Here is a 12,636-nt window from a genome sequence, read left to right on the forward strand (position 1 = left end):
CGTTGATAGACTTGCATGTTATAAACCCAATAAAGTCTACCCGGATTGCATTTCGATCGCATTGTGTTGTGACATAGCTTATGCACAACGATAGCTGTTCATTGGACGTACAGTCCTGACACTCATCTACCATTATTGTATTTACTCCAGCATTCAAACATATTTCCATAAATTCGTATTAAACGCTGCTGGGAACAGATGGTTATTATTTCATTTTGGACATCTGATGAAGTATACTTTGCTTTTGTCATATTGTTGTTCAAGTGATCCGTAAGTACAGCATCACCGATGGCGCCGTTTGAAGCATTGCCATGAAATTGCTTTTTTCTTCAGTACCCCCCCCCCCCCCCCCCCCCCCCCCCCCTGGCAATTTTTTGTTTGCATAATTAAACCAAATTTTGACAAAGTGCTTTATGATGTGTCGCTTACGATTCATCAAATGATGGTGTGCAGATAAAATGCTGCAAATTATCGAAGGGACATTATTTCGCGTCACGTCAATGAAATGTTTAGTGTGATGGCGGTTTTGCATGTAAAATACATGGACATATTTCCCCAATTCGCTACTACGGCTGAAAATGGCCTAGAGTTACCATTTTGCAAGAGAAAATTGGAAGAGAAAACACGGGGCTCAGATCGAGCAATCCTTCTTGACAGAATATTGTGAAATGGAGGAAGATGACAAATCATAATTTAAAAGTTGTAAAAAAAACTTGACCAAGAATGAAAGTGGAATTTGTTGTGACTTTTATGCATTAAAAGAATTTTCAATCAGCAGGCTTAGCTAGCTCGTGTGTCTTGTGGAAATAGAAGACTTTTAGAAATGTCACAGAGGTAGCGTACCCCAACCACAAAGAATACATTACAAAGCACGTGTAAAAACATTTTTTTATATAAAAAAACGACATTGCCTTATCAAGTGAAAGTGAAATGGAGTAATACGAGAAATCATCATCTCTCTCTCTCTCTCTCTCTCTCTCCTTATTGAATCACAAATCGAAGAGAAGCATTATACGCTCTGCTCGAGTTGCATTCGGTTTCAATATATGATGTTTGTTATAGTATGATATCTGATTTTGCCAACTGATGTTGACCTATAAGATATGTTCAACTAATAAGTACTATCATTATCTAACGACATTCTAAACTTGACAAACATGAGCGTTAGAAGGCTTTAATTTGGGGCACTCCGTTTGATAAAGGTGGACGATTAGATAACTGCCATATGTATTAATCGTTGAAAATAGAAACAAATCAAGTAAAGAACGCTATTGTTATTGAAAGGTAACATGAAATGTGAACAAAACTGAAATTGGGGCTTAAGAATATAAAAAGTAAGTGATTACCTCATTTGTTTTAACTTATAAACGTATTTTAAACAAAGTATCAATTTTGTTTAATGATAGTTTGTTTATAATTAATAGTTATTGTAGTCTTACTACAAGAAATCTCATAATGATTATTAATATATAACATAACAACATCTTGCGATTTATATTTATTTTTATTTTTGTTCCCCTCCTTGTGCGTCAAGTTTTAAATCCGAAGCATATACATTTGCTTTTAAATTTGTTTGGACATACTGTAAGTGAAAAATGACAATTCAGTTGAGTTCGTAAAGGAAATAAACAGATGTTTTGTTTCCCTAAATTTGAGTTTTACAATAGAGACTGCCTTTCTATTGTAACAAAATTCAGATGTTATTAGGATATTAATTATTGTAAGACATTAAAGGGGCTGCACTCCGTATGATGAAATAGCGAGAAAAAAGATAATTGTCGAAAACTGACATTAATTTGGTTTCGATGAGTACAATGCATTGAAACTTACTAACTGAAGTACCACGTAGTTTACAATTGGTTTATTTTTTGAAGTGTTTTCGTATTTTTCCATTAAAAAAGATTATTAGGTATGTCTACCTAGTAGAACTCATTCCTTATGCGTGATTGGTTAGTCGATGTTATCACGTGATTACCAAGTTAGGTATATAGCTTAATTATGCCAACCGTTAGGGGAAGCCTTCATAGAACAGTCGATACAACACTGTACTGCAATTTTGGCGACACCGGTTCGAACCCGGTCTCCGACCTGATTTTTTTACATTTTTTTTACAATCATGATATCAAAGAGTAAAACATTTTATTAAATAATTGTCCTGAGATTCGTTACAGATTGTCTACTAATTGTCAAGAATAACTCCTGTATAATTATCGTCTGTTTCTGTGTTCGTGTCGGAGGGCCCTTACTAAGTGACACTGTAGGCGTGGCCTAATCGTAATCGGGCGTGGTGTCAGTTGAAGAACACTACCAGTTGTTGCTTGAAAACCAGTCTGAGTCATTTCAGTTAAAGATTGGAAACCAGTCTGAGAACACTTTTTGTTGTTGCTAGAAAACAAGTCTGAGAAAACTTTCAGTTGTTGCTTGGAAACCAGTTTGATAACACTTTCAGTTGTTGCTTGAAAACGAGTCTGAGAACACTTTCAGTTGTTATTGGAAACCAGTCTGATAACATTTTCTTTTGGTTCTTTGAAACAAGCAAGAGGACACTTTCAGTTCTTGCTTCGAAACCAGTCTGAGAACATGTTCAGTTGTTGCTTGAAAACCAGTTTGAGAACACTTTCAGTTCTTGCTTTGAAACCAGTCTTAAAACACTTTCATGCACAATTGAACTCAAATGGTCATGACGGTTTTTACGAGCAACAGAGGTATCCGATGTGCAACTGAGGCTATCATTTCTTTGTGCCATTAGCAATACTATTCAATTATAATCCCTAGTGGCCCAAAATACTTTGGGCATCTTTGGAAAGGATTTATTTCAAGTATGTATAGACATTCCATGATATATGTAAATTATGTTTCTTAATATATAATATGTGTTTCTCTTTTACAATGTACTGATAGGACGAAGTCATTCAAGTCGACAGTAGACACTCCAACAGGGATATATTATGTAATTGAACGCAATAAAAATGTATAAAATCACAATAGCATTGCGTGTACCCAAACGGCCGCTTTTGTAACACGATATTACACTAAAACAAACAATTATTTTCAATATTTTGAACAACTGGTACATATATTTTAGAACTTGTTCGGAAGTTTTGATACAAACAATTTTATGGTTGGTTTGATTTCCGTTTCCATTGCAGACAATGCCTTGTTTCCTGTGCGTGAGTGGTTCGAAGGATGTAAGAATTTTACCAGAATGTAACCATGCATTCTGCGAGGACTGTCTCACTGAATACATCACAGCCACCTTTGAAACAACCAAAAATAAGGGCAAGAAGAAGAAAAAATATATTTTTAAGTGTCCACAATGCTCACAACAGTTTCAAGGTCCAGATGCAAAATCACTAATTTCTGAATGGATACGCCAATTACGGATATTGCCCTGTAAGCCATCTGAAGAAAACAAAACGGAGACTGTTCTTACCGAAAGTGTAACCGAACATCACGATATAACCAGCACTTGTGATTTGATTAACGCAACACTCGAGCCTCAAAAGTATACGTTCGAGTATGAAGACCAAGTTTCAGGTAAAACAAGCCATAGAAAAGAGGTAATTGATTCAACTGAAATGAGTTACAAATTTTGCTCTGTACATCGTGAAAGAAATGTTGAGTTCTACTGTTGCAGCCATGATGAATTTATATGCCGCATGTGCATTATCAGAAAACGAAACCACCGGCATTGTGAAAACATTGTTGATTTGGAAGACGCCGGTAAGATTATTCGGAAAGACGGAATACATTTGACAGTGTTAAGCGATCTTGAAGATGTAAAGGAATACAACGAACATCTTATTAATGAAATAGAAGAATCTAGAAAAACATCTGAATCTCAACGTTTAGAAATAGGAAAGACGTTTGAAATAGTTCGACAAAAAGCTTTACATTTCATTGATAAACACGAGAAAGCCTGTCTGAAGACTTTTGACGAAGTTATGGACAACCAATCAGCACAATTAAACAATTCAAAAGCTGAACTCAAATCCAACCTTAAAGAAACTGAAGACATTACAATACAGTTAAAAGATATTATTGAATCCGACGAAAAAAGTTCCTACTTATTTCCAACTGTTTTAAAAATAATAAGGGACATTTATGAGAAGAAGGCGAATATCCGTGACAATTATTTGCCGTCGACTGTAACAAAGCTAAAAATACAAGAATCGGAGACTGAACTTCTAGAAAAAAGTTGCAAAGGGGTTCATATTGCATACGAAAACAGGAAAGTGACACTTTCATCTTTTCCATTTCTTCGTGCATCACCTGTAAGTCTACTCAGAGCGGTTTCTGAAGATTCAGATATTCAAACTTCAGTTTTGGAAAATCTAGATCAAAACAAGATAGTTATAAAACAATCTTCCGAGCTTCAGCAAGCTGAAAGTGTACTATGTAAAAGAGATGCAGGCAAAGAAAAACTCACAGACAAGGAGGACACAGTTTCGCCATTAAACATATTTCTACAAAATCTGTTTCAGAAAGATGCAGACAAGACATTGACAATAGAAAAAGAAAACGAAAAGAAATTTGCGTACATTGCAAAAAAACACGAACAAGACATACAAAAACATGTCGGCATAGGTTCTTTATTGGAAGTGAGAAACCCTACAAGAAGTCTTACCCAAGCAAAGAAACATCAAAAGAACATTATTTTGCCAGATTTGAGACGCACCAGCAGTACAAACTTGGTGTTACCTTATACACAGCAATGCTGGGTGGCTGATTGCCTTGTGTTGAAGAAAGGTAAATTGATAATATCAGATGCACTGCATAATAGAGTTGTAGTTACAAATGATGACTTCTCTTTTGTTTCTGACATGATCATGAATTGCCCCCCTGGACATATGGCTGTTAAGGAGAACGGATCCATTTTGGTTTGTCAAAACGGAACGAACAGAATTTCCTGTTTTGATATGGATACGGATGCCGAGTTAAAGCTGCAGTTAAACATTACTCTGCCATGGCATCCAAAGAGCATAAACTCGTTACCGAACGGGGATGTCCTAGTTTCGATGCAGGCACAGGACTACGCGTGGAAAATTATTAAATTGCAAAGGCATGATGACGACACTTTCAAAAGGTTTAACACTGTTACCCAATCACTGGACGATGGGTATTCGCTGCATGTTGCTGTCGGTCACACTGGTTCACCGCTCGTTATTCAATGTTGTGAATCTAAAGGAGTCGTAAAAGGATTTGATCTTGACGGAAATCAGACGTTCTCATATGAATGTGACAAGCCCGAGGCTGCCACACATGACAAATATGGGTTTATATATGTAGTCGAGTTCTCTGGTGTGGTCCACGTACTAAGGCAAGATGGAACACCTCTAGGTGTAAATCATATTTCAAATATGCACAAGTGCAAGAGGATTGTTTACGATGAGAGAAATGACCGTCTTATTGTTACATCCTACAAGGGCAGTACACTCCATGTGTTACATATAGGCTACAGCAGTATTTGAAGAGGAACACTCAAAGTACATACACTACAACATTATTGAATGAAAAAGGAAAAGCATATATACTTTATTAGTAATTAAAGAAAAACACTTAACATCTATACACTATAACTCAATCCGAGTACATTCACATTTGAAGAAAAACGCTTGAAGGTTGAATACTATGAGATGAAGAACAATCAAAGTATATGGACTACATTCGTGAGTGGAATACGACATTCCGGATGATAGCGCAATTTAAATAAAATCACTTAAAAGACACATGAGTTAGTAACAGGGGTCATTTAAATGACGTTTTTTTCATGACGTCATTTTAACATCGCGCGATGATGCGTGTTGTGCCGTGAAGTCAGCAGGCCGTATTATTCTGTGTTGGAATACGGACAACCGTATTTTGTGATATAAATTGCGTGTGAATTTAGGATGGGTACATACTAATTGTCCATATAGGTATACTAACTTTTGGCAAATACATGTTCTGTTCTGTTCTGTTCTATATTGATATATTATTCTCATCTTTAAACATTGTTGAACTTCGGCTGGCAAAAGGATGTGATGCTATTATTTGCTATCATCTCTTAAAATTATGATAACGTTGGTGAACACTTATCTGCGGCGTGCTAGTATCATTTGTTTAAACTTTAAAAAGAATGAAACCAAAAAGAGGGCCATTTTATCAATGATAATTTCGTTTCGAATCGGATATTGTAATAATTGCAAGTTTAAACGTGTGTGTGTGTGTGTGTGTGTGTGTGTGTGTGCGTGTGTGCGTGTGTGCGCGTGTGTGTGTGTGTGTGTGTTCAACTGTTATTTGATTGTAGTATTAATTAGATTATTCGTCATATGATTGTATATATTGCATTTTGTTTGACTGTGATAGGTGATAATTTTGGAGTGGAATCCTACGGTGTGATCGTACTTCCCAAGAGTAACTTAGATAAACATATGTTTGAATGTTCCAAGTTCTGGCACTGTTTTAATTGCATGATATTAAATGCTTGTCATATCTTTATCGTATTTATCAGTCGAGAAGCTATCACGTGACACACAAATGAAGCTGAGAGTATCTACACACACAAATGTTACCCAAATTTTATTGTCTCAAAAGCAATGCCAGAATTGTGTGTTGTTTTACATGTGATAATAATTATGTTTGAAATATTCATAACATTATTATAACATACTCATGCAGCTTAAATAAGTGTAAATCAGAGATACAGAATGAAACTAAAAAGTTACGTATGTTTTACCACCGGCTGGTTTTGAGATTGAACGATGGAGATACGTACCATGGGAACTAAGTGTGTGTGTGTGCGTGCGCGCGCGTGTGGTGTGTGTGTGTAATAGCGTGCGTGCGTGTGTGCGCGCGCCTGCATGGGTGTGTGTTTTGTGTGTATGTATCTGTTATTGGCATAAGTCAAAGCAGTTTATACAAATGTATATTGCATTTTGTTTGACAACTTTGTATGATTGTGATAAGTGATGAGTTTTCAATAAAAGTTCAAGTTTAATTCATGCGTTGTCCAATATGCTTAGAAGACAAATACTGACTTTTTGAAAAATGAAAAGATAATAATGATTCACTATAAAATATATTAAACTAATTTTCTGAAAATATCAATGTGAAATTGAAAAGAGTAACTAGATTTTTTGTAAATTTTAGAAAGCGAGTGAGGAACCAATGTCATATAAGTAACTAAAACAAATATTTATTAGATATATATCAGACGAATTTTCTGAAAATGTAAATGTGGAATTAAAAAGAAAAACTTGAATTTCAGTCAATGTTAGAAAGCGAGTGCAGAATTTATGTCAGATAAGAAACAAAAACAGTTAGTAATTAGTCGCATAGGTCTCATTAAAATGGATCAGCAAAGCTTCACTTTGGGTTTGTACTGGTCTGTACAACAGTTTACATACTGACAAAACACAACAATGCGTATATACCGAGAATGGTCAGTGGCAATTTCGGAGGCTTTAAACTGTTTCCCGAGCCCAAATTTAACCAGTATAAAGTATATTTTTAACAATAACCCAGTTTCAAGAATGAATACTTAACGAGAAAACAGTGTCACAATACAACAACGACAGGTAGCATCATATACTAAAATATAAATGTTAATAAGTGTTGGGGTTACAGGATATGAACGGTCAGAGAAACAGTCAGCGATGCAGTTTTAAGTAAATATTGGAGCTACCACCTCTTCACGGTCAGCGATCCAGGTTAAAGTTAATGTTGGAGTAACCGCCTATTCACGGTCAGCGATGCAGTTTTAAGCTCAGCGATGCAGGTTAAAGTTAATGTTGGAGTAACCGCCTATTCACGGTCAGCGATGCAGTTTTAAGCTCAGCGATGCAGGTTAAAGTTAATGTTGGAGTAACCGCCTATTCACGGTCAGCGATGCAGTTTTAAGTTAATGTTGTAGTGAACGCCTATTCACGGTCAGCGGTCTAGGTTTAAGTAAATATTGGAGTTACCACCTCTTCACGGTCAGCGATGCAGTTTTAAGTTAATGTTGGAGTAACCGCCTATTCACGGTCAGCGATGCAGTTTTAAGTTAATGTTAGAGTAACCGCCTATTCATGGTCAGCGATGCAGTTTTAAGTTAAATATTGGAGTTACCACCTCTTCACGGTCAGCGATCCAGGTTAAAGTTAGATATTGGAGTGACCGCTTATTCACGGTCAGCGATCCAGGTTTAAGTTAATGTTGGAGTAACCGCCTATTCACGGTCAGCGATGCAGTTTTAAGTTAAATATTGGAGTGACCGCCTATTCACGGTCAGCGATCCAGGTCTAAGTTAATCTTTGAGTAACCGCTTATTCACGGTCAGCGATCCAGGTCAAAGTTAATGATGGAGTTACCGCCTATTCACGGTCAGCGATCCAGGTTTAAGTTAATGTTTGAGTAACCGCTTATTCACGGTCAGCGATCCAGGTTTAAGTAAATGTTTGAGTTACCGCCTATTCACGGTCAGCGATCCAGGTTTAAGTTAATGTTGGAGTAACAGCCTATTCACGGTCAGCGATCCAGGTTTAAGTTAATCTTTGAGTAACCGCTTATTCACGGTCAGCGATCCAGGTTAAAGTTAATGATGTAGTTACCGCCTATTCACGGTCAGCGATCCAGGTTTAAGTTAATGTTTGAGTAACCGCTTATTCACGGTCAGCGATCCAGGTTTAAGTAAATGTTTGAGTTACCGCCTATTCACGGTCAGCGATCCAGGTTTAAGTTAATGTTGGAGTAACAGCCTATTCACGGTCAGCGATCCAGGTTTAAGTCAATTGATGGAGTTACCGCCTATTCACGGTCAGCGATACAGTTTTAAGTTAAATGTTGGGTTAACGTCTATGTAGGTTTAAGTTAAATGCGGGTTACCGCCTTTGTACGGCCTTCGATACAGCTTTAAGTTAAATGTCGGGATTACCGCCTAAGAACGGCCAGAAATTGCCGCTTACGTACGGCTAGGAAGACAGGTTTAAGTTGAATGTTGGGATAACCGCCTATGGACGGTCAGCGATACAGGTTTAAGTTGAGTGTTGGGATAACCGCCTATGGACGGTCAGCGATGCAGTTTTACGTTAATGTTGGAGTAACGATCTATTTACACTATGGCCGGTCAGCGATACGGGTTTTAGTTAAATGGTGGGATAACCGCCTATGGACGGTCAGCTGTACTAGTTTAAGTTAAAATTTGGGATGACCGCCTATGCTGGTTTAAGTTAAAATTTGGGATAACCGACTATGGAAGGTCAGCTTTACATTAAATGTTGGGATATCCGCCTATGAACGGTCAGCTATACAGGTTTAAGTTAAATGATTGGATAACCGCCTATGGACGGACAGAGATACAGGTTTAAATTAAATGTTGGGATATTCGCCTATGAACGGTCAGCTTGACTGGATTAAGTTAAAATTTGGGATAACCACCTATTGACGGTTAGCGATACAGGTTTTAGTTAAATGTTGGGATAACCGTTTATGGACGGCCAGAGATACAGGTTTAGGTTTAATGTTAAGTTAGCGCCTATGAACGGACAGCGATAAAGGTTTAGGTTTAATGTTAAGTTAGCGCCTATGAACGGACAGCGATAAAGGTGTAAGTTAAATGTTGAGTTACCGCTTTTGAACGGACAGCGATCCAGGTTTAAGTTAAATGTTGGGTTACCGGCAATTGACGGTCAGCGATTAAAGTTTAAGTTAACTGTAGGGATAACTGCCTATTAATGGTTAGCGGAACAGGTTTAAGTTAAATTTTGAGTGACCTCCTACAAACAGACAGCGATACAGGTTTAAAATTAATATTGATTAACCGCCAATGAACTTCAGCGATACAGGTTTAAGATTAATATTGATTAACCGCCAATGAACTTCATCGATACAGGTTTAAGTTAAATGCTGGGTTACCGGCTATCAACGGACAGCGATACAAGTTTAAGTTTACTGTTGGGATGACCGCCTGTTTACGGCAAGTGAAACAGGTTTAAGTTTAATGTTGAGTTAGCGCCTATGAACGGACAGCGATACAGGTTTGCGTTTAATAATCTACTTTTCTCCCACCTCAGATAAGTAGATCCAATAATTTAACCATGCTAGAAATTCTTATCTTGCCCACGGGAAAAGATAAATTGCCCGTATTGAATTCCTTTTAATGGTCACAAGATTGTTATTACCTCCCTTGTTGAAGACTGTCGTCTGTAGCATCGTGGAAACCTTGTCTTGAGGCAATATTTAGAACGTTGAAAAATTATTTATCGCTTCAAATATCAACATAAAACAGTTTTCACGCACCTTTCAAGAAATAATGCTTCACTCTTCTTAGAACTATTTAAAGACCGATCAGACCATTAACACACGCTGAATCACTGCGCGAATATCCATGACAACCACGAATTATCGCATATCCGTACGCAATTATTTTCACTAAGCACAAAAGAGTTCCAGCAAAAAATACATTTTAACTAAATTTTGTTTAACTAAGGTGGGAGAAAAAGCATCTACCATAGCCGCTCGTGTAAGATAGGTTCATCCCGACCCTCGCGTAGGGTGTTTTGCGGAAACTCGGTAAACCTCGTTTCCGCAAAACACCCTACGCTCGGGTCGGAATGAACCTATCTTACACTCTCGGCCATGAAAGATACTTATAATCTACCATAGCCGCTCGTGTAAGATAGTTAATCCCGACCCTCGCGCAGGGTGTTTTGCGGAAACTCGGTGAACCGCAAAACTCGCTCGGGTCGGAATGAACCCATCTTAAACTCTCGGCCATGGAAGATTCTTATAATCTGGATGGGTGAAAGACGGTTAATGTCCAATTACGATCCCGGTGCTTTTACTGGATGCGATTTGCGGTGTATGCCATATATGAACCCTGTGCTTGTACTGTTAAGATGGTCAGTTGATGTCATATTGGTATCCCATTGTTTGTACAGTATGAAATCGGCAGTTGATGCTATATCTCGATCTCGGTGTTTGTACAGTATAAGATGGACGGTTAAAGTCAGATTAAGATCCCGATTTTTGTTCAGTATAGAATGGGCGGTTCATGCCATATTGCATTCCCGGTCCTTGTTATTTACGAAGGGATGGTTTGGTTAATGTTTTATAACAATTCTAGCCCTTGTACGGTATGTGATGTGCGGTTAATGTCATATTACGATCCTGTTTGATGCATTGGACGATATAGTTGGAAAATGTCAGATTACGATTCTGGCGCTTGTATGACAATAGTTACATCGCAGACATTTTGCTTTCGTAATATACTCTAAAAGGGTATTTTGAACATCCTAGTTTATAAGTAGAATGACGTCAGCTATTCTGAATAGCGTAGATGAAGTAAAAAAGACGTCATGTTTAAAAAAGTGAATTAAAATCTGCACTAGCTAATGCAAGTACACATTTTGCCCTCCTGATATCGCGAAATTACGGAGCCCCTAAATAACATAACGGACATTTACTTTTGGTAAAAATACTTATAATAAATATTTTCGAATACTTTTTCAATGAAAATGGAATAATATTTTTTTTTACAAAGGAATACTTTTTCGTTATATCGGAATGATATATTTACATAACGAAATATTTTTTTCATTTTTACAATTAATATGTCGTTATAACGAAACAAATGCATATTTACTTATACAGTGATAGTAAATAATTTTTATTATATAAATAGAAATCACATTTCGTTAGAATGAAATATGTTTCCAATTTCCAGAAACCTGGCTCCGTTTTAACGAAATATTTTCCACAGTTTTTTCAACACGACGAACAAATATTTTTTATGACAAAATCCTATAGCAAAACATGTCTAACGTTTTATAGAAATATCAATTCTTTATAACGCAACATTATTCTCTCATAACGAAACAACCTATCCGTTTTATTCAAGTAACATTATAATATTTCGTCAAAATGAAATGGATATAAGTATTTCTTCCGAAATTAATGCTTTCATCACTTCACGTGCTCCGTACGAACAATTTTTGCTCTGCATACCTTGTATGTGTCTGTCAGTCGATATGCCATATCTTTTTTGCACACTTGAGAACAATTTAAACTAGAAGCGCCGAAGAGCGACGATATCAGGGGTTTCATACGGGTAATTAGAAATTATATCCAATTAATTTCTTGTATGAGTTAATACAAAGCAGAAGCCTTTCTCTTTGTTTTTTTTACGAAGCGGAGACATAAATGAAAACTACTCTAGTTAAGTATCTTTTGTGTTTAGTTTTGCTGCAATGTACTTAGTTTCATGACCTTTCTATTTTTAAAAATTTTGACCTTGACCCAACCGACTAAAAAGCAACCCCAAGCTAGCTGTCCATATCAACTATCCAAGTTTGTTCACTATCCAAAAATCATATCTAAAGTTATCAGTCGGAAACCATTCTCGTAATTTAAGTACCCTGGACCTTGACTTTGACACCGGCACTCAAATGCAATCATAAGCTAGCCCTTCAAATAAGTTATCCACACTCAGTATTATCAATCTTCAATCCTTACAAACGTGAATGGGTGGACACCATTTTTTGTATTTTAGTAATCTTGACATTGACGTTGACTCCATCCTCTCAAAAGCAAGCTTGCGCTTGTCCCTGTTGTTTTCACTGTATTGTTATGAATATTTGTTTAATCTTGCATATGTTTCCGAACATTCGGCGCTTC

At 36.9% G+C, this 12,636-nt stretch overlaps 1 protein-coding gene across 1 annotated transcript; it reads left to right on the top strand.

The window, feature by feature from the left end:
* The first annotated feature begins 1,245 nt into the window (after positions 1–1,245).
* On the top strand, positions 1,246–5,471 carry LOC128220094 (uncharacterized). Its single transcript, XM_052928352.1, has 2 exons — positions 1,246–1,334; positions 3,150–5,471. The coding sequence occupies exon 2, from the start codon at positions 3,153–3,155 to the stop codon at positions 5,469–5,471; it is 2,319 nt and encodes a 772-aa protein (XP_052784312.1). The 5' UTR covers positions 1,246–1,334; positions 3,150–3,152.
* The last annotated feature ends 7,165 nt before the right edge of the window (positions 5,472–12,636 follow it).

This window comes from Mya arenaria, chromosome 15, assembly GCF_026914265.1.
Source record: "Mya arenaria isolate MELC-2E11 chromosome 15, ASM2691426v1".
NCBI classification, from domain to species: Eukaryota; Metazoa; Mollusca; class Bivalvia; order Myida; family Myidae; genus Mya; species Mya arenaria.